The sequence below is a fragment of the Triticum aestivum genome, chromosome 3A (genome assembly GCF_018294505.1).
Source record: "Triticum aestivum cultivar Chinese Spring chromosome 3A, IWGSC CS RefSeq v2.1, whole genome shotgun sequence".
Lineage (NCBI taxonomy): Eukaryota > Viridiplantae > Streptophyta > Magnoliopsida > Poales > Poaceae > Triticum > Triticum aestivum.
In genome coordinates this window covers 45,349,991-45,374,071 of record NC_057800.1, presented here as the reverse complement: position 1 = coordinate 45,374,071, position 24,081 = coordinate 45,349,991, and the positions used below count along the sequence as shown (strand labels likewise).

General features: G+C 44.7%; 1 protein-coding gene across 1 annotated transcript; it reads left to right on the top strand.

The window, feature by feature from the left end:
* The first annotated feature begins 21,171 nt into the window (after positions 1 to 21,171).
* Positions 21,172 to 23,632, top strand: LOC123057814 (LOB domain-containing protein 4-like). Its single transcript, XM_044480700.1, has 2 exons — positions 21,172 to 22,031; positions 23,325 to 23,632. Exons 1-2 carry the CDS (start codon positions 21,277 to 21,279, stop codon positions 23,380 to 23,382), a joined length of 813 nt encoding a protein of 270 aa, XP_044336635.1. The 5' UTR covers positions 21,172 to 21,276; the 3' UTR covers positions 23,383 to 23,632.
* Positions 23,633 to 24,081: the final 449 nt, after the last annotated feature.

Below are 24,081 nucleotides of genomic sequence, written 5' to 3'. Positions count from 1 at the left end.
CTCCATGCTTCGTCCAAACATTATAGTGGGGCATGAAACTGGACTCAAACAGGTGGACGTGAATGGTTCTTGACATAGAGTAATTGCGACCATTCTTACAGCCAGCACATGGACAATGCATAAAACCATCCGCTCTCTTGTTTGCCTCAGCCGCAAGCAGAAAAGTACGCACGCCATTAATGAACTCGGGAGAGCATCGTTCATCGTACATCCATTGCCGGCTCATCTTCAATACACATCACCAAAAACATCAAATTAATACAATACATTAAGTTCATACATAAAGATCATACAACACTTAAATGCAACAAACAAATAACTCTCTAGCTAAAGAATTTAAATGCAACAACAAATGCGATCAATATCGCAACTAAGGTAATAATTGATCCAACAACATAATGATACCAAGCCTCACTATGAATGACATATTTTCTAATCTTTCTAATCTTCAAGCACATTTTCTCCATCTTAATCTTGTGATCATCGACGACATCAGCAACATGCAACTCCAATTCCATCTTCTCCCCCTCAATTCTTTTCAATTTTTCCTTCAAATCCTCGTTTTCTCTTTCAACTAAATTTAACCTCTCGACAATAGGGTCGGTTGGAATTTCGGGTTCAACTACCTCCTATATACAAATATCTATGTCAACTTGATGGGCATAATTTGTCATAAACACGAAATGCAATGAATAGTTTTAAAAGAGAATATACCACATCCGAATCATAACCCGGACAAGGGCCGACGGGGACGGATATCAAAACCATGGCACTATGCATAACAAACAATGTATGGGTAAGATAATTATACGAGTAACTATATATCCAAATCACACAAACATCATTTTTTTATATAAAACTTCATGAACAAGAGGCTCACCACAAGGTGGTGCCGGCGACGGGACGTTGCGAGCGATCGACGGTGGTTACGACGGAGATTTAGAAGGTACTAAGTAAACCACACCTACATATGCAAAACTAAGTGTTATTTTTGACCTTAAATTGCATATAAATCAAATACTAGCACATATATATAATTCCTCCCAAATTACTAAACTCAAAAATCAATCACTATATAAAGCATTGCATGAGCTAATCTAGCAATGAGAGATGAAAGGAAAAAGTTGCTAACCTTTGTGATCATTTGAATGGATGGGGGCCTTCAAATCTTGGGCAAAATGTGTGATGAGCTTGAGAGGAAGAGGGAAAAGAACAGAAAGGAGAGGGGAAAGGGGAAGAACAGAGCGAGCTCGGGTGGACGAAGGGTCTATGTAGGACGACCTTTAGTACCGGTTCGTGATACGACCCGGTACTAAAGGTGCTGGAGGGGCCCCGGACTGGCAACATCCTGTCACCACTCACTTTAGTACCGGTTCGTGGCATGAACCGGTGCTAAAGGTTCGCCACGAACCGGTACTAACGAGAGCGGCCCGGCTAGCCATTGGAACCGGTACTAATGTACACATTAGTGCCAGCTCAAATTCAAACCGGCACTAATGTGCTTCACGTTTGATCCTTTTTCTAATAGTGAAGTGCACTTCGAGGCTGTCATAGCGGAGGAGGAGCAACAGCCAATGCTGTCAGTCTCCAAGTTTCAGATTTTTTCAACTTAGGCGAGTACTGGACTGCAGCTAAGCCTCCGAGCGAGAGGCTTGCTCACCACTCGGTAGGATTTTTTCAACTTAGGCGAGTACTCAACTGCAGCTAAGCCTTCGAGTGAGAGGCTTGCTCACCGCTCGGTAGGATTTTTTCAACTTAGGCTAGTACTGGACTGCAGCTAAGCCTCCGAGTGAGAGGCTTGCTGACCACTCGGTAGGATTTTTTTCAATTTAGGCGAGTAATGTACTGCAGCTAAGCCTCCGAGTGAGAGGCTTGCTTACCACTCGGTAGGATTTTTTCAACTTAGGCGAGTACTTGACTGCAGCTAAGCCTCCGAGTGAGAGGCTTGCTCACCACTCGGTAGGATTTTTTCAACTTAGGCGAGTACTAGACTGCAGCTAAGCCTCCGAGTGAGAGTCTTGCACACCACTCGGTAGGATTTTTTCAACTTAGGCGAGTACTGGACTACAGCTAAGCCTCCAAGTGAGAGGCTTGCTCACCACTCGGTAGGATTTTTTCAACTTAGGCGAAACGGATTCGCAGCTAAGCCCCTGAGTGAGAGACTTGCTCGTCACTTGGTAGGATTTTTCAACTTAGGCGAAACGGATTCGCATCTAAGGCACCCACTGGGGGATTTAGAACATACAAAAAAGGATCAACGATCATTTACAAGACTGTAAAACCGTGTCTTTGATAATCAAACTAAAGGGTATTTCTTATTACATCTCAACAGTCTGAATGCTTAAGTGTAAAAAGGGCGGAGCAACTCCGCATTCCAAGCGCGTGGCTCGTCTTTCTTATGCTCGACGTTGTAGAGGTGGTATGCTCCATTGTGAAGCACTCTGGTGATGATGAAGGGACCTTCCCAAGTAGGGCGAGCTTGTGTGGCTTCTGCTGATCCACTCAAAGAACCAAGTCCCCTTCCTGAAATGCTCGCCCCCTCACGTTTCTGGCGTGGAATCGACGTAGGTCTTGCTGATAAATGGTTGATCGGATCAGAGCCATCTCTCTTTCCTCTTCCAGGAGATCAACTGCGTCTTGCCGAGCCTGTTCTGCTTCAACTTCTGAGAAGAGCTTGACTCTGGGTGCATTGTGAGACAAGTCACTCGGAAGCACAACTTCAGCTCCATAGACCAAGAATAATGGAGTTCGACTAGTCGACCGATTCAGAGTCGTCCTCAAACCCCAAATTACTGATGAAAGTTCATCGACCCAGGCGCCTGCCGCATGTTTGAGATCACGCATCAGTCGGGGTTTCAGTCCTTTGAGGATTAAGCCGTTTGCTCTTTCAGCTTGTCCATTCGACTGGTGGTGGGCGACTGAAGCATAGTCGACTCGAGTGCCTTGGGAAGCACAGAAGGCTCTGAACTCATCTGAATCGAAGTTCGAGCCGTTTTCAGTGATGATGCTGTGCGGAACACCATATCTGAATGTTAACTCTCTGATGAAACTGACCGCAGTACTGGCTTCAAGACTTTTGATAGGTTTGGCTTCAATCCATTTGGTGAATTTGTCGACTGCCATGAGTACATGAGTGAAGCCGCTCCTACCTGTTCTCAGAGGTCCAACCATGTCCAAACCCCAAATGCTTGTGTTGAAGTTTGCAAGTCCCGTAGCATGCACATATGATAAACGTTATGTAACAATTTGATACATGATGTGTTCTTTGATTGTCCTCCTTATGAGTGGCGGTCGGGGACGAGCGATGGTATTTTCCTACCAATCTATCCCCCTAGGAGCATGCGCGTAGTGCTTAGTTTTTGATGACTTGTAGATTTTTGCAATAAGTATGTGAGTTCTTTATGACTAATGTTGAGTCCATGGATTATACACACTCTCACCCTTCCATCATTCCTAGCCTCTTCGGTACCGTGCATTGCCCTTTCTCACATTGAGAGTTGGTGCAAACTTCGCAGGTGCATCCAAACCCCGTGATATGATACGCTCTTTCACACATAAACCTCCTTATATCTTCCTCGAAACAACCACCATACCTACCTATTATGGCATTTCCATAGCCATTCCGAGATATATTGCCATGCAACTTTCCACCATTCCGTTTATCATGACACATTCATCATTGTCATATTGCTTAGCATGATCATGTAGTTAACTGTGATAGCCTGGCTTATTAGGGATGATAGACTACTCATATCAATAAGGAATTCCTTCTTTTTCGGGAGCCCATTCGGACAGAACTCCAAAGTTAAGCGTGCTCAGCTTGGATTAATGTCAGGATGGGTGACCGACTAGGAAGTTGCTCCCGGGTGCGCACGAGTGAGGACAAAGTGCACAGAAAAGACTAGTATTGATCTGTGGGGCCAGTCTAGATCCCGCCAGGAGTAACAACCACCGACGGGTGTGTCCGGGGCGTTACAAGTTGGTATCAGAGCCGACCCTCGCGGTTACACGGATGGTTGCGGACAGGTGCGTGGTCATGTTGTTCATGACGTTTGTGACCCGTCGTGGCACCCGGCATGGCACATGTATCGGACTAGAAGCACAGACGTTTGTGCCAAGAGGGAACGTTCCTGTGGCCCGACGAGGACGTCGGTTCCTCTGAGTGGGGGTGTATGTGATAGCCTGGCTTATTAGGGATGATAGACTACTCATATCAATAAGGACTTCCTTCTTTTTTGGGAGCCCATTCGGACAGAACTCCAAAGTTAAGCGTGCTCAGCTTGGAGTAATGTCAGGATGGGTGACCGACCGGGAAGTTGCTCCCGGGTGCACATGAGTGAGGACAAAGTGCGCAGAAAAGACTAGTATTGATCTGTGGGGCCAGTCTAGATCCCGCCAGGAGTAACGACCACCGGCGGGTGTGTCCGGGGCGTTACATTGACATAGTATTTGTGGCAAAGCCACCGTTCATAATTCTTTCATACATGTCACTCTTGGTTCATTGCATATCCCGGCACACCGCCGAAGGCATTCATATAGTCATCTTTTGTTCTAGCATCGAGTTGTAATCATTGAGTTGTAAATAAGTAGAAGTGTGAAGATCATCATTTTCTAGAGCATTGTCCCAAGTGAGGAATTAAAAAAAGAAGAGAGAAATGCCATAAAAAAGAGAAGGCCCCCCAAAAAAAGAGAGAGAAGAAGAGAGAAGGGACAATGCTACTATCCTTTGCCACACTTGTGCTTCAAAGTAGCACCATAATCTTCATGATAGAGAGTCTCTTGTTTTGTCACTTTCATATACTAGTGGGAATTTTTCATTATAGAACTTGGCTTGTATATTCCAACAATGGGCCTCCTCAAGTGCCCTAGTTCTTCGTGAGCAAGCAAGTTGGATGCACACCCACTTAGTTTCTTTTGTTGAGCTTTCATCACTAGTAGAAAAAGGGCCTTTAGTCCCGTACCGACCCTTTAGTCCCGGTTCAAGAACCGGGACTAAAGGCCCTCCACCTAAAGGAAATTTTCTGATTTTTTTGAAAAAAAATTCAATTTTTTTATTTTCAAATTTCTGAATTATTTTAACCCCTAATCTCTAATCACCCCTCATCACTGCTCAATTTAACCTCTAATCACCCCTCATCATTCCAAATCATCTAACTTCCCGGACGGTCACCCATCATCCCACTCCCCCAGCCTGAGCACGCTTAACTTCCGGGTTCTATTCTCCCTCGTTTCCAAGTCTACACTCGTTGTTTTCCTGACAATAGTAAGATGTCAATCCTATTGACCCTCAGGAGTTTAGCTTGAGCATGAAGTCACACATTTCACTATTTGAGTTTGAAACTATTGTTCTAAAAAACAATAATTTTTTAGTAACACTAATATTTCTTGAATAAGTAGTTTGACCATTGTTTGACCATAGTTTGACCAGATTTGACCAAAATTCAAAAAAACTAAAATAATTATTTAATAACACTAATATTCTTGAATAATTATTTAGTAACACTAATACTTCTTGAATAAGTAGTTTGACCATAGTTTGACCAGATTTAATGAAAATTTAAAAAAACTGAAAGTTAAGCATAACTTTTTTTCCTTTTGGAATTTGAGGATTCTACAAATTTGCAAACAGGCCATAGGCGATCTCCATCGGATGTAACTTTTTGGGTAGATGATTTTTCATATAAAAAACTTTTTAATCCGAGTTCGTATGCAAAAGTTATGCCCATTTTACAAATTCCAGAGAGATTTTGTAAATAAAGTCGAAATTCATATTTGTAAATTTTCCCAACAACTAGACCACATATCACATGGGAAACTTATTTTATTTTATTTTTTTTGACATTTCCATCATTTTATTTTGTTTTTTCTAAAACTGAAAAGGCGGTCCACGGGGGGGGGGGGGAGTTTGAAAATGGGACCTTTAGTACCGGTTCGTGCCATGAACCGGTACTAATGCCTCAAAGCCCATTAGTCCCGGTTGGTGGCACCAAACGGGACTAAAGGTCTAACCTTTAGTACCGGTTGGTGCCACCAACCGGGACTAATGGGCATCGCAACCTTTAGTCCCGGTTCGTGGCACGAACCGGGACTAAAGGGCCCAGGTGAACCGGGACTAATGCCTTAGCCGCACGAACCGGGATAAATGCACCCATTGGTCCCGGTTCTGTACTGAACCGGGACTAATGGGCTTACCCGGCCTAGACCAAATCCCCCTTTTCTACTAGTGCATACATTTATAGCTCTAGTGCATCCGTTGCATGGCAATCCCTACTCCTTGCATTAACATCAATCGATGGGCATCTCCATAGCCCATTGATTAGCCATGTTGATGTGAGACTTTCTCCTTTTTTGTCTTCTCCACATAACCCCCATCATCATATTCTATTCCACCCATAGTGCTATGTCCATGGCTCGCGCTCATATATTGCGTGAAAGTTTATAGGTTCGAGATTACTAAAGTATGAAACAATTGCTTGGCTTGTCATCGAGGTTGTGCATGATGAGAGCATTCTTATGCGACGAAAATGGAGCATGACTAAACTATATGATTTTGTAGGGATGAACTTTCTTTGGCCATGTTATTTTGAGAAGACATAATTGCTTAGTTAGTATGCTTGAAGTATTATTACTTTTATGTCAATATGAACTTTTATATTGAATCTTTCAGATCTGAATATTCATACCACAATTAAGAAGAATTACATTGAAATTATGCCAAGTAGCACTCCGCATCAAAAATTATCTTTTTTATCATTTACCTACTCGAGGACGAGCAGGAATTAAGCTTGGGGATGCTTGATACTGAAGGAAATATGCCCTAGAGGCAATAATAAAGTTATTATTTATTTCCTTATATCATGATAAATGTTTATTATTCATGCTAGAATTGTATTAACCGGAAACATAATACATGTGTGAATACATAGACAAACTTAGTGTCACTAGTATGCCTCTACTTGAGTAGCTCGTTAATCAAAGATGGTTATGTTTCCTAACCATGAACAAAGTGTTGTCATTTGATTAACGAGGTCACATCATTGGTTGAATGATCTGATTGACATGACCCATTCCATTAGCTTAGCACTCGATCGTTTAGTATGTTGCTATTGCTTTCTTCATGACTTATACATGTTCCTATAACTATGAGATTATGCAACTCCCGTTTGCCGGAGGAACACTTTGGGTGCTACCAAACGTCACAACGTAACTGGGTGATTATAAAGGAGCATTACAGGTGTCTCCAAAGGTACATGTTGGGTTGGCGTATTTCGAGATTAGGTTTTGTCACTCCGATTGTCGGAGAGGTATCTCTGGGCCCTCTCGGTAATGCACATCACATAAGCCTTGCAAGCATTACAACTAATATGTTAGTTGTGAGATGATGTATTACGGAACGAGTAAAGAGACTTGCCAGTAACGAGATTGAACTAGGTATTGGATACCGACGATCGAATCTCGGGCAAGTAACATACCGATGACAAAGGGAACAACGTATGTTGTTATGCGGTCTGACTGATAAAGATCTTCATAGAATATGTAGGAGCCAATATGGGCATCCAGGTCCCGCTATTGGTTATTGACCGAAGACGTATCTCGGTCATGTCTACATTGTTCTCGAACCCGTAGGGTCCGCACGCTTAAGGTTACGATGACAGTTATATTATGAGTTTATGCATTTTGATGTACCGAAGGTTGTTCGGAGTCCCCGATGTGATCATGGACATGACGAGGAGTCTTGAAATGGTCGAGACGTAAAGATTGATATATTGGAAGCCTATGTTTGGATATCGGAAGTGTTCCGGGTGAAATCGGGATTTTACCGGAGTACCGGGAAGGTTACCGGAACCCCCCGGGAGCTAAATGGGCCATGATGGGCCTTAGTGGAAAAGAGAAGAGGCAGCCCTACATGGGCTGCGCGCCTCCCCCTTCCCCTAGTCCTATTAGGACTAGGAGAGGTGGCCGGCCCCCTCCTCCTCTTTTCCCCCTCCGCGAATCCTATTCCAACTAGGATTGGGGGGAGGGGGGGAATCCTACTCCCAGAGGGAGTAGGACTCTCCTGGCACGCCAAGCTTGGCAGGCCAGCCTCCCCCCTCTAGTCCTTTATATACTGAGGTAGAGGCACCCTAGAACACACAAGTTGACCCACGTGATCTATTCCTTAGCCGTGTGCGGTGCCCCCAGCCACCATATTCCTCGATAATAGTGTAGCGGAGTTTAGGCGAAGCCCTGCTGCTGTAGTGCATCAAGATCATCACCACGCCGTCGTGCTGACGGAACTCTTCCCCGACACTTTGCTGGATCGGAGTCCGGGGATCGTCATCGGGCTGAACGTGTGCTCGAACTCAGAGGTGCCGTAGTTTCGGTACTTGATCGGTTGGATCATGAAGACGTACGACTACTTCCTCTACGTTGCGTCAACGCTTCCGCAGTCGGTCTGCGTGGGTACGTAGACAACACTCTCCCCCTAGTTGCTATGCATCACATGATCTTGCGTGTGCGTAGGAATTTTTTTGAAATTACTACGAAACCCAACAGATACGTCTCCAACGTATCTATAATTTTTGATTGCTCCATGCTATATTATCTACTGTTTTGGAAATTATTGGGCTTTATTATCCACTTTTATATTATTTTTGGGACTAACCTATTAACCGGAGGCCCAGCCTAGAATTGCTGTTTTTGCCTATTTTAGGGTTTCGAAGAAAAGGAATATCAAATGGAGTCCAAACGGAATGAAACCTTCGGGAACGTGATCTTTGGAATGAAAAAGACCTAGGAGACTTGGACCCTACGTCAAGCAACCAACAGGGAGGCCACGAGGTAGGGGGCGCGGCTACCCCCCCAGGCGCGCCCTCCACCCTCGTGGCCCCCTGTTGCTCAACCGACGTACTCCTTCCTCCTATATATACCTATGTACGCCCAAACGATCAGATACGGAGCCAAAACCCTAATTCCACCGCCACAACCTTCTGTATCCACGAGATCCCATCTTGGGGCCTGTTCCGGAGCTCCGCCGGAGGGGGCATCCATCACAGAGGGCTTCTACATCAGCACCATAGCCTCTCCGATGAAGTGTTAGTAGTTTACCTCAGACCTTCGGGTCCACAGTTATTAGCTAGATGGCTTCTTCTCTCTTTTTGGATCTCAATACAATGTTCGCCCCCTCTCTTGTGGAGATCTATTCGATGTAATCTTCTTTTTGCGGTGTGTTTGTTAAGACCGATGAATTGTGGGTTTATGATCAAGATTATCTATGAACAATATTTGAATCTTCTCTGAATTCTTTTATGTATGATTGGTTATCTTTGCAAGTCTCTTCGAATTATCAGTTTGGTTTGGCCTACTAGATTGATCTTTCTTGCAATGGGAGAAATGCTTAGCTTTGGGTTCAATCTTGCGGTGTCCTTTCCCAGTGACAGTAGGGGCAGCAAGGCATGTATTGTATTGTATTGTTTCCATCGAGGATAACAAGATGGGGTTTTTATCATATTGCATGAATTTATCCCTCTACATCATGTCATCTTGCTTAAGGCGTTACTCTGTTTTCATGAACTTAATACTCTAGATGCATGCTGGATAGCGGTCGATGAGTGGAGTAATAGTAGTAGATGCAGGCAGGAGTCGGTCAACTTGTCTCGGACGTGATGCCTATACACATGATCATACCTAGATATTCTCACAACTATGCTCAATTTTGTCAATTGCTCAATAGTAATTCGTTCACCCACCGTAAAATACTTATGCTCTTGAGAGAAGCCACTAGTGAAACCTGTGGCCCCCGGGTCTATCTTCATCATATTAATCTTCCAATACTTAGTTATTTCCTTTGATTTTTTACTTTGCTTTTATTTTACTTTGCATCTTTATCACAAAAATACCAAAAATATTATCTTATCATATCTATTAGATCTCACTCTCGTAAGTGAGCGTGAAGGGATTGACAACCCCTTATCGCGTTGGTTGCGAGGAGTTATTTATTTTGTGTAGGTATGAGGGACTCGCCCGTAGCCTCCTACTGGATTGATACCTTGGTTCTCAAAAAACTGAGGGAAATACTTACGCTACTTTGCTGCATCACCCTTTCCTTTTCAAGGGAAAACCAACACAGGGCTCAAGAGGTAGCAATGGCTTTGCTGAAACACTCGGGACCGGAGACGTGCACTCTGCTGCCAGTCGGATAATCTCTGTCATAACCTTCTGTCCTTCTCTGTGCGCTCTGTTCCTGTCGACCAGACCTTGAACGAGGATAGATCTCACATCGAAGCCTGGCTCCCTCGGGTCGACTAGTACTCTTCGCTCGCCGCTGTGGGGGCGCCTGTCATCTTGCCGCCGAGGCATGTATGACCCACTCCTCGAAGGAGGCGTGGGCACTCGACGACAGTCATCGTGGTCGAGTCGATGATCATACTGCTCGCGGTTTCTGTACTGATCCTGCCGGTGCCCACGTCTTTCATGCCGCGGATGCGATCTTGGGCTATGAGCCGACTGGACCATGTCTGCCACCACAGACCTGCTAAGAATCCTATTCCTCGACTGAGATATTGTTGTATTCTGTTCTCCAGCTGCTCGAAGCAAGGGCCAGATCTGCATCAAACCTCTGTCTGCCTCTGACTGGGAGGGCTGGATTGACTTTGCTATTCGGGCTGCGGCTGTGAGATTTTGGATCGGAGTGCGGTATACCTAAGTTTGAGGTGGAAAAAGCTGCCATCGACTAGATACGGGGATCCGCTGCCGAGCACGCTCGTAGAGTGCACGCTACAGGTTCTCCAATCGAGTGCGCTCAGCCAAGTTGGCCAGGCGCCCTTCCTCCAAGGCCCGGGCCTCGGGGGTTTCTTCAATGATAGGAGTGTGAAGTGCATCCATGTTGCGGCGGCGAAGCTCTTCCCTCCGCTGTGAAGAAAGGGGCTCAGGGCGGTACTCCTCGTGGATGCATGATGGATCGCCGCCACCATCATTGCGGGGGAAGCCAGGGGGACTGGGTGGTCCGTCGACCATTAAGACTTCTGCCATGGGATCGCTGCTGTCGCATTCGGATGCGGTCTCGACGGAGCCAGTCGACAGGTCAAACATGCCGTACAGAGTTTCGTCGGGCTCGATTGCTGCGATGTGTGAGTTGGCCGACTAGAGGGCCACCGCGTGCCTCACCCACCGCTGGAGCCATGACCGACCAGAACGCTTGTGTCGGTGAGTGGCGGGGGATGAGGACACCATAGGGACCGACCGATACTAAGTCGACGGTTGCCGGAGGAGGACGCCGCGGACGCACGCGCGAAAGTGCGTCGCCCTACGGACGGGGAGCCCGTCGACGTCGAGCGGAGCTTCTAGGAGCCATGCGAAATCGTCGGTGATGAACACAAGTGCGCCGAAACGGATCTCACGGCCCTCAACCAGTCCGCCGACGGAAACCATGATGATGAGAATTGGAAAAATTGCAACTCCACCAGAAAGTCGCTAAGACACCTGCCCCAAGGTGGGCGCCAACTGTCGTGGATCTAAGACTAACAGTAGAATGTGGGGTAGGTATGAGGAGGCAAGATCCTAGCTATGGAGAAGTTGTACACACGAGTTTTACGAGTTCAGGCCCTTCGCGTAGGAAGTAATAGCCCTATGTCTTGGTGCCCGGAGGTGGTCGACTGGATTATGTATGTATGTGTTTACAGGGGGTGCGAACCCTTGTGCCAGTGGAGGGGGGTGGCTTATATAGAGTGCGCCAGGACCCCAGCTAGCCCATGTTACAAAGGGTTTAAAGTACATTAAGAAGGAGGCGTTACTGGTAACGCTAGCAAGTAAGTGATATAAATGCCTATTAAATCTATGAAGTAAACATCCGACCGTTGCTGTGCAGAGTGACTTTAGGCCTTCTGCCGTCAAGTGATAATTGCTGCGGTCGAGTGACTTTGAATCTTTCGAGTGGAATGACTTGTAGTCGAGTGGATGACGCTATCCCTTGAATGTTTCTGGTTTTAAGATGGTGTCCTAGGAGAGGGTGTCTAGGTCAGGCCTATGACCCTACCCTAGGTACATAGCTTCATCACTAGTCAAGTAGAGGCATACTAGTGACACTCTGTTTGTCTATCTATTCACACATGTACTAAGTTTCCGGTTAATACAATTCTAGCACGAATAATAAACATTTATCATGATATAAGGAAATAAATAATAACTTTATTATTGCCTCTAGGGCATATTTACTTCAGTCTCCCACTTGCACTAGAGTCAATAATCTAGTTCACATATTTATGTGATTAGTTCACATCTCCATGTGACTAATACCCAAAGGGTTTACTAGAGTCAATAATGTAGTTCACATTGCTATGTGATTAACCCCAAAGAGTGATCATGTTTTGTTTGTGAGAGAAGTTTAGTCTACAGGTCTGCAACATTCAGATCCGTATGTATTTTTGCAAGTTTCTATGTCAACAATGCTCTGCACGGAGCTACTCTAACTAATTGCTCCCACTTTCAATATGTATCCAGATTGAGACTTAGAGTCATCTGGATCAGTGTCAAAACTTGCATCGACGTAACCCTTTACGATGAACCTTTTGTCACCTCCATAACCGAGAAATGTGTCCTTATTCCACTAAGGATAATTTTGACCGCTGTCCAGTGATCTACTCCTGGATCACTATTGTACCCTCTTGCCAAACTCACGGTGAGGTACACAATAGGTCTGGTACACAGCATAGCATACTTTATAGAACCTATGACTGAGGCATAGGGAATGGCTTTTCATTCTCTTTCTATTTTCTGCCGTGGTCGGGTTTTGAGTCTTTACTCAACTTCACACCTTGCAACACAGGCAAGAACTCCTTCTTTGACTATTCCATTTTGAACTACTTCAAAATCTTGTCAAGGTATGTAATCATTGAAAATATATCAAGCGTCTTGATCTATCTCTATGGATCTTGATGCTTAATATGTAATTAGCTTCACTGAGGTCTTTCTTTGAAAAACTCCTTTCAAGCACTCCTTTATGCCTTCCAGAAAATTCTACATTATTTCTGATCAACAATATGTCATTCACATACACTTATCAGAAATGCTGTAGTGCTCTCACTCACTTTCTTATAAATACAGGCTTCACCGCAAGTCTGTATAAAACCATATGTTTTGATCACTTTATCAAAGCATATATTCCAACTCCGAGATGCTTGCACCAGTCCATAGATGGATCGCTGGAGCTTGCTCACTTTGTTAGCACCTTTAGGATCGACAAAACCTTCTGGTTGTATCATATACAACTCTTTTTAAGAAATCCATTAAGGAATGCAGTTTTGACATCCATTTGCCAGATTTCATAAAATGTGGCAACTGCTAACATGATTCGGATAGACTTTTAAGCATCGATACGAGTGAGAAAATCTCATCGTAGTCAACACCTTGAACTTGTCGAAAATATTTTGCGACAATTCGAGCTTTGTAGATAGTAATACTACTATCAATGTTCGTCTTCCTCTTGAAGATCCATTTATTCTTAATGACTCACTGATCATCAAGCAAGTCAATCAAAGTCCATACTTTGTTCTCATACATGGATCTCATCTTAGATTTCATGGCTTCAAGCCATTTCGCGGAATCTGGACTCATCATCACTTCCTCATAGTTCGTAGGTCCATCATGGTCAAGTAACATGACCTCCAGAATAGGATTACCGTACCACTCTGGTGCAGAACGTATTCTGATTGACCTACGAGGTTCGGTAGTAACTTGATCTGAAGTTTCATGATCATCATCATTAACTTCCTCACTAATTGGTGTAGGAATCACTAGAACCGATATCTGTGATGAACTATTTTCCAATTCGGGAAAAGGTACAATTACCTCATCAAGTTTTACATTCCTGCCAATCACTTCTTTCGAGAGAAACTCCTTCTCTAGAAAGGATCCATTCTTAGCAACAAAATATCTTGCGTTCGGATCTATGATAGAAGGTGTACCCAACTGTCTCCTTTGGGTATCCTATGAAGACACACTTCTTCGATTTGGGTTTGAGCTTATCACGATGAAACTTTTTCACATAAGCATCGCAACTCCAAACTTTAAGAAATGACAGCTTAGGTTTCTTGCCAAACCATGGTTCATACGGTGTCGTCTCAACGGATTTAGATGGTGACCTATTTAACATGAATGTAGTTGTCTCTAATGCATAACCCCAAAACGATAGTGGTAAATTGGTAAGAGACATCATAGATCGCACCATATCCAATAATGTACGATTACAACGTTCGGACGCACCATTACACTGTGGTGTTCCAGATGGCGTGAGTTGCGAAACTATTCCATATTGTTTAAAATGAAGACCAAACTCATAACTCAAAATATTCTCCCCCATGATGAGATCGTAGAAACTTTATTTCCTTGTCACGATGTTTTTCCACTTCACTCTGAAATTATTTGAACTTTTCAAATGTTTCAGATTTATGTTTCATCAAGTAGATGTACCCATATCTGCTCAAATCATCTGTGAAGGTCAGAAAATAACGATACCTGCCGCGAGCCTCAACACTAGCGGACTGCATACATCAGTATGTATTATTTCCAACAAGTCTGTTGCTCGCTCCATTGTTCCGGAGAACGGAGTCTTAGTCATCTTGCCCATGAGGCATGGTTTGCAAGCATCAACTGATTCATAATCAAGTGATTCCAAAAACCCATCAACATGGATTTTCTTCATGCGTTATACACCAATATAACCTAAACGACAGTGCCACAAATAAGTTGCACTATCATTATTAACTTTGCATCGTTTGGCTTCAATATTATGAATATGTGTATCACTACGATTGAGATTCAATAAACCATTCACCTTGGGTGTATGACCATTGAAGGTTTTATTCATGTAAACAGAACAACAATTATTCTCTGAATTGCAATAAACATGATCAAATCATATTCCTGCTTAACACAAACACCAGATAACATTTATTTAGGTTCAACACTAATCTCAAAAGTATAGGGAGTGTGCGATGATGATCATATCAATCTTGGAACCACTTCCAACACATATCGTCACTTCACCCTTAACTAGTCTCTGTTCATTCTGCAACTCCCGTTTCGAGTTACTAATCTTAGCAACTGAACTAGTATCAAATACTGAGGGGTTTGCTATAAACACTAGTAAAGTACACATCAATAACATGTATATCAAATATACCTTTGTTCACTTTGCCATCCTTCTTATCCGCCAAGTATCTAGGGTAGTTCCACTTCCAGTGACTATTTCCTTTGCAGTAGAAGCACTCAGTTTCAGGATTGGGTCTAGCTTTGGGCTTCTTCATGGGAGTGGCAACTTGTTTGCCATTCTTCTTGACGTTCCCTTTCTTTCCCTTGCCCTTTTACTTGATGCTTTTTCTTGATTTCTACCTTCGTCGATTTCAGCATCATGAAGAGCTTTGGGAATTGTTTCCGTTATCCCTTGCATATTATAGTTCATCACGAAGTTCTAGTAACTTGGTGATAGTGACTAGAGAACTCTGTCAATCACTATCTTATCGGGAAGATTAACTCCCACTTGATTCAAGTGATTGTAGTACTCAGACATTCTGAGCATGTGCTCACTCGTTGAGCTATTCTCCTCCATCTTGTAGACAAAGTACTGTCAGAGGTCTCATACCTCTTGACACGGGCATGAGTATGAAATACCAATTTCAACTCTTAGAACATCTTATATGTTCCATGGCGTTCAAAACATTTTTTGAAGTATCGGTTCTAAGCCGTAAAGCATGGTGCACTAAACTATCAAGTAGTCATCATACCGAGCTTGTCAAAACGTTCATAATGTCTGCATCTGCTCCTACAATAGTTCTGTCACCTAGCGGTGCATTAAGGACATAATTTTCTGTGCAGCAATAAGGATAAACCTCAGATCACAGATCTAGTCCGTATCATTGCTACTATCATCTTTCAACATAGTATTTCTCTAGGAACATATCAAAAAATAAACGGGGAAGCTATACGCGAGCAATTGATCTACAACATAGATATGCAAACACTATCAGGACTAAGTTCATGATAAATTAAAGTTCAATTAATCATATTACTTAAGAACTCCCACTTAGATAGACATCCCTCTAGTCATCTAAATGATCACGTGATCCAAATCAACTAAACCATGTCTGATCATCACATGAGATGGAGTAGTTTTCAATGGTGAACATCACTATGTTGATCATATCAACTATATGATTCACGCTCGACCTTTCGGTCTCCAGTGTTCTGAGGCCATATCTGCATATGCTAGGCTCGTCAAGTTTAACCCGAGTATTCTGCGTGTGCAAAACTGGCTTGCACCCGTTGTATGTGAACGTAGAGCTTATCACACCCGATCATCACGTGGTGTCTCGGCACGCCGAACTGTCACAACGGTGCATACTCAGGGAGAACACTTATACCTTGAAATTTAGTGAGAGATCAACTTATAATGCTACGTCCGAACTAAGCAAAATAAGATACATAAAGGATAAACATCACATGCAATCAAAATATGTGACATGATATGGCCATCATCATCTTGTGCCTTTGATCTCCATCTGCAAAACACTGTCATGATCTCTATCGTCACCGGCATGACACCATGATCTCCATCATCTTGATCTCTATCAACGTGTCGTCACATGGTTGTCTCACCAACTATTGCTTTTGCAACTATTGCTATCGGATAGCGATAAAGTAAAGCAATTATATGGCGCTTGCATCTTATGCAATAAAGAAACAACCATAAGGCTCCTCCCAGTTGCCGATAACTTTAACAAAACATGATCATCTCATACAACAATTTATATCTCATCACGTCTTGACCATATCACATCACAACATGCCCTGCAAAAACAAGTTAGACGTCTTCTACTTTGTTGTTGCAAGTTTTACGTGGCTGCTACGGGCTGAGCAAGAACCGTTCTTACCTACGCATCAAAAACCACAACGCAGTATGGTGATTGCTTTTTGATCTTCAGAAAGAACCCTGTTCATTGAATCCGATTCAACTAAAGTAGGAGAAACAGACACCCACTAGCCACCTGTCTGCGAAGCACGTCGGTAGAACCAGTCTCGCGTAAGCGTACGCGTAATGTCGGTCAGAGCCGCTTCATCCAACAATACCGCTGAATCAAGAATCAACTAGTGACAGCAAGCAATATGTATATACCCATGCCCACAACTTCTTTGTGTTCTACTCGTGCATACAACATCTATGCATAAACCTGGCTCGGACGCCACTGTAGGGGAACGCAGTAATTTCAAAACTTTCCTACGCACAGGCACGATCATGGTGATACATAGCAACGAGAGGGGAAGGTGACGTCTACGTACCTCGTAGACCGTAAGCGGAAGCGTTATGACAACGAGGTTGATGTAGTCGTACGTCTTCATGATCGACCGATCTAGCACCGAAGGTACGACACCTCCGCGATCTGCACACGTTCAGCTCGGTGACGTCCCACAAACTCACGGTCAAGTAGAGCTTCGAGGGAGAGCTTCGTCAGCACGACGGCGTGATGACGGTGATGATGATGCTACCGGAATAGGGCTTCGCCTAAGCACCACTACGATATAACCGAGGTGGATTATGGTGGAGGGGGCACAGTACACGGCTGAAAGATCAATGATCAACTTGTGTGTCCATGGGGTGCCCCCCTCCCCTGTATATGAAGGACTGGAGGAGGGGGAGGGTCGGCCCTCTCTATGGCGTGCCCTGGGGGAGTCCTACTCCCTCCGGGAGTAGGATTCCCCCCTTCCAAGTAGGAGTAGGAGAGGAAGGAAGGAGGAGAGAGGGAGGAAGGAAAGGGGGGCCGGCCCCCTTCCCAATTCCGATTGGGCTTGGGGGCGCGCCTCCATCTTTTCCCTTCCCTCTCCTCTGTTCCACTAAGGCCCAATAAGGCCCATATACTCCCCGGCGAATTCCCGTAACCCTTCGGTACTCCGATAAATACCCGAACCACTCAGAACCTTTCCATGTCTGAATATAGCCTTCCAATATATCGATCTTTACGTCTAGAACATTTCGAGACTCCTCGTCATGTCCCTGATCTCACCCGGGACTCCGAACAACCTTCGGTACATCAAAACACATAAACTCATAATACCGATCGTCACCGAACGTTAAGCGTGCGGACCCTACGGGTTCGAGAACTATGTAGACATGACCGAGACTCATTTCCGGTCAATAACCAATAGCGGAACCTAGATGCTCATATTGGCTCCTACATATTCTATGAAGATCTTTATCGGTCAAACCGCATAACAACATACGTTGTTCCCTTTGTCATCGGTATGTTACTTGCCCGAGATTCGATCGTCGGTATCTCAATACCTAGTTCAATCTCGTTACCGGAAAGTCTCTTTACTCGTTCCGTAATGCATCATCCTGCAACTAACTCATTAGTCACATTGCTTGCAAGGCTTATAGCGATGTGCATTACCGAGAGGGCCTAGAGATACCTCTCCGACAATCGGAGTGACAAATCCAAATCTTGATCTATGCCAACTCAACAAGTACCATCGGAGACACCTGTAGAGCACCTTTATAATCACCCAGTTACGTTGTGACGTTTGGTAGCACACAAAGTGTTCCTCCAGTATTCGGGAGTTGCATAATCTCATAGTCAGAGAAACATGTATAAGTCATGAAGAAAGAAGTAGCAACAAACTAAACGATCATCATGCTAAGCTAACGGAATGGGTCAAGTCAACCACATCATTCTCTAATGATGTGATCCCGTTAATCAAATGACAACTCATGTCTATGGCTAGGAAACTTAACCATCTTTGATTCAACGAGCTAGTCAAGTAGAGGCATACTAGTGACACTCTGTTTGTCTATGTATTCACACATGTACTAAGTTTCCGGTTAATACAATTCTAGCATGAATAATAAACATTTATCATGATATAAGGAAATAAATAATAACTTTAATATTACCTCTAGGGCATATTTCCTTCATGTCAGCCATCCAAGCCCTAGGGGCACACCAAGGGGAGGAGTTGGACTCCTAGTCCAGTTCCCTCCTTTTCCATACACAAGTGGACTTTCCACCACTCCCAAGCCACATGGGCCTTGACGGACTTGTGCGCCTAGCCCAATAAGGCCAGGGCGCTTCCCCTCAGCCCATGCCGACCCTTGGGATGTGGTGGAACCCTTGGTGGACTTCTGGACTCCTCCAAAAGTTTTCGGAACCTTCTGAAAGCTTCCCAATACAATACCGAAAAACTGAAATTTTTTCCGGAACCCTGAAAAATCTTTCCATATGTAAAATCTTTACCTCTGGACCATTCGAGAGCTCCTCGTGACGTCCCGGATCCCATCCGGCACTCCGAGCAACATTCAGTCACCAACTTACATATCCTAATATTACTCTAGCGTCACCAAACGTTAAGCGTGCGGACCCTACGGGTTCGAGAATAATGTAGACATGACCGAGACACCTCTCCGGTCAATAACCAATAGCGGAACCTGGATGCTCATATTGGTTCCTACATATTCCACGAAGATATTTTATCGGTTGAACCACGATGTCAAGGTTTCGGTTAATCCTGTATGCAATTCCTTTTCGGCGATATGCTACTTGCCTGAGATTCAATCGTCGGTATCTTCATACCTAGTTCAATCTTGGTACCGACAAGTATCTTTACTCATTCCGTAATACAAGATCTCGTGACTAACTCATTGGCCACATTTCTTGCAAGCTCTTTACGGTGTTGTATTACCGAGAGGGCTCAAAGACATCGCTACGTCACACAGAGTGACAAATCTCAATCTCGATCCATGCCAACCCAATAGACACCTTTAGATATACCTGTAGAGCATCTTTATAATCACTCAGTTACATAGTGATGTTTGGTAGCACACAAGGTATTCCTCCGATATCTGGGAGTTGCATGATCTTATGGTCTTAGGAATAGATACTTGATATAAAGGAAGCTACAACAATAAACTCAAGTGATACGATCGAATGCTAAGCTTACGGTTGGGTCTTGTCCACCATATCATTCTCCTAATGATGTGATCCCGTTGTCAAATGACAACTCATGTCCATGGTTAGGAAAGCTTAACCATTTTTTATCAACGAGCTAGTCTAGTAGAGGCTCACTAGAGACATAGTATTTGCTTATGTATTCACACATATATTTAAATTTCCGGTCAATACAATTCTACTATGAATAATAGCCCTCTATCATGAACAAGGAAATATGATAATAAACAATTTATTATTGCCTCTAGGATATATTTCCAACAATTATTTGTGCTTGACGAATTGATGTGGGCCTTGAATTATTCTACTATCTACTATCCATATTACTTGTGCGGTTCAAATGGATGTATATGGATGGATTGGAGGGAGTAAGAGCACCTACAACCGAACTTCTCAAATTGACCGGGTGAATGCAGGACCACCGACCGGACATGAGAGAGAAGAAAAAAGTTGACCCAATCAAATCCCCCGGGGCATCTCCAACACCGACCCGCAAACCTCATGCATGCGTCCGGACCATGTTGTCCAGACAACGAAAGGCATCCAACGTGGGTCTGTATTGGTCCGTGGCACGGTCCGGCGCGATTTCTCCCGCAAAGCGGAGACAAACGTGGGGAGGGGGGAGGGGGCCTTTGCTGGAGTCCGGACCGATCCCAAGCCCACTTCTGCCCGCCCTGGCCCACCAAAAATCCCTTCCCCATCCCGCACTTGCTTCCCGCCCGGCGCTAGCTGCCCGCATTCAATCCGCTATAGAGCGCGCCGCTCCATAATGAATGCGGCTCACGGCGCACACACCCTCTCACTGCCCCCGCCATCGAAGGGGCGCGCCGGCCGAGGGCGTTGCCCGCTGCCCGCCCGACTGAACATGCATGATCCTTGCAAAATCGTCACACCATTGTCAAAACCCCTTTGGATGGAGAAACCAAACGTGAATGACACATGAATTGGTCAAAAAAACAAATTTTGACTTTGTCTCGTAATTGAGTAACACTTGCGTTTTTGGCAAATCAAATGTATAAAAAGGAAATAAAAATCTGTTTTCACACGTTTCTAGCTGATCCTTCTCTTAACTTTGCTTGGATAAGTTGAGCGCGTACGATTTTCAAAAGAAAAAAAAAGTTGAGCACGTACGTGTCTAATGAATCGTTACCAGTCAATATTCTAACTAATTATCTTTCTAAAAAATATTCTAACTAATTATTAAGCTTAGCTCGTGCATGAAGACGACCATCGATCCTATTATCAAGCAGAGCACACAACAAACAAAGCGGAAAAAGTGGTAGGCGACTACGTAGCGGGGGATGCCATGCCGGCGGCGAGGCAGCAGCAACAGCAGCAACAGCAGCCCGCGTGCGCAGCCTGCAAGCACCAGCGGCGGCGGTGCACGGCGGAGTGCCCGCTGGCGCGCTACTTCCCGCACGACCGCCCGGACCTCTTCCGCAGCGCGCACCGCCTCTTTGGCGTCAGCAACATCCTCAAGACGCTCCGCCGCGCTGGCCCCGACCGCGCCCGCCGCGACGACGCCATGCGCGGCCTCGCCTACGAGGCCGCCGCCTGGGACGCCAACCCGGCCGGCGGCTGCCTCCCCGCCATCACCGCTCTCGAGAACCAGCTCCGCCAGGAGTACGGCATCCTCCGCCGCCTCCACGCCCAGATCCGCCACTGCCGCTGCCGACTACAGACTTCCCCTCCCCTCTCCCTGCCGCCGCCCACGGCAGATGTATCTCCGGCGCCGACCGAGGGTAGCAACATGCACTACTTGGACGAGCACAACTCCACACCAGCATCGTCAGGATTATACGGTAATGACAACGGTGACGACGGCGTCGTTGCTGCGCCGTCGTTACCGTGGACGATGCAGCCGCAGTACTACGGGGGCGCCATTGCCAACATGGGTGGCGCCGTCTCGCAAGAAGAAAACAAGTATCAGTTGTTGCTCGATCACACTGCTACCGCTGGCGGCCATCAGCACGAGTATGACGAGATCTCGCCCTTCTTGGAACTGGAAGGCATCGACGCCGACGACCACCACGACCGCACGCCACATGATGAATCCAACAGGTAGTCATTTTTTCTTCTCCTCCTTGAGTTAATTCCATTCCCCCTTTGCACTGCCACGCCACTGAATTACACCCTTGATTATAATTCTGTATTTCTGTTTAGTTTTATTTTCAACTGCCCATCTAACAAACAATTGCATATTGTTTGCCTCTGAAAGATACTGTCAGCTATCTAATGATCCATCCATCATCAATGGGCCGGTTTTTTTCGGCGGTTCTCTCAGAATCGCCCCCCTCTCCAGCTTCTCCCAGAATCGTCACTCCATATTTTTTTTACAATTCTATTTAGTTAAGGTCTAATTAGTTAGGATTGTAAAAAACATATGGAGTGGTGATTCTGGGAGAAACTGGGGAGGGAGGGGGGGGGGGGGGGGGGGGCGATTCTGGTAGAATCGCCCAAAAGAACTGGCCCAATGTATGCTATGCTAGCCCTTGAGGTGTGTCAATCTTGCACCAATCAGCACGTACGGTGACATTGACGGCGACGTAGATGCATGCACTGTCTGATCGTCGTCTGCATGCACGACTTGTAGAATCTAGCTAGTGTTTGGGTGAATACTATGCATATGTATGCATTGTATCAATGTATGTATGTATGTATTCGTGTGTAATTTTGTTCTCGCGTGCATGTATATATATTTGTTGCCATGCAAAGATGGGACAAGTAAGTATACTTCTATTTTCAACTTCCCATCTAACAAACAATTGCATATTGTTTGCCTCTGAAAGATACCAGCTATCTAATGATCGATCCATCATCGATGTATGCTAGCACATTGGCGGCGACGTAGCTGCATGCGCAGCACAACTGATCATCGTCTGCACGCACGACCTGTAGTAGAATCTAGTATTTGGGTGAATACTATGTATATGTGTGTGTCTATACACACACACGGTTTTACTAAAACACATTTAGATGTGCCATTGTATTGCACATTAAAGTCCTATATCGAACATTGATTTTACGCAAAGATTCGTATGGATTTTTTTTCTTTTTATTTTCCTTTCTATGCTTGCTTATGTCACTTAGATGTGCAGTAATTAAGGCACATCTAGATGTGCCCTCTATCAATGCATGAATGTACTATGTGCATCTGTAACTTCGTTCTCATGTGTATATACAGTATATTTGTTGCTGGGCAAACATGGGATAAGTAAGTATATTATATTCTCTGAATCATCCATCTCATATCACTAGTACATGCTAACCGCGTTGAGAGCTGGTTTTAATTAGTAGCATGTACTGTTAATGCCACTTGAATATATTCATGTATAATTGATCCCTCATCTGCAGCGCCAACTCATGGAAGAAGATGGAGACTAAACCATCCACGAAGATGGAGCAAAATTAATGATGAGCTGGGAGTAGTAGTTTCGTTTTGAGTATGCAAGAATAGCTTAATTAGAACATGACGTCTTTTATTTGATAAACTAGTCGTGCTGTGAGGCGTCGTGGTGGCGTCGATGGCAGAGAGACCTGACACGGTACATGCAACAGTACAACTCTGAAGATGGATTGATGGTAGATGGCTGCAGCGGCCTCATACCCGACAGGCATCCTGGTTGAGGAGTGCGCCGGACTGGTAGGTGCCCCATTCCCGATAGGCGTCCTGGTTGGGACCTCAGGTCTTAGATGTTTAGGTTTGGCTGCGATGTCTGTTTGGTATTAGGCTCAGACTATCTGCGCCCCTTCATCAATTGGATATGTGTAGCGACAATTGTTGCTTAGACGGTGGCTTTAGTCTTGCTGTTGTATGGCTTTGTAAGGTCTTGTGAGAATAATTAATAAAGTGGCCGTATGCATCGTCCAGATGCAGAGGCCAGGGGTCATCCTTCTTCTTTTTTTTTTTGATAAACTAGTCATCTATGACATTTTTATTATGTTTTGGGTGCTTTGTATTTCTGGTGAATCTTTATAATATTTAGAGGCCCTTCTCACACAAACAAAAAAAACCTTAGTCCTTGCTCAATTAGTAATTAGATGAGATAAGTAGTGGTTGCTAGTGATTACGAATTAATCCACTCGAGAATTTTTAGGTTCTTTTTATGGG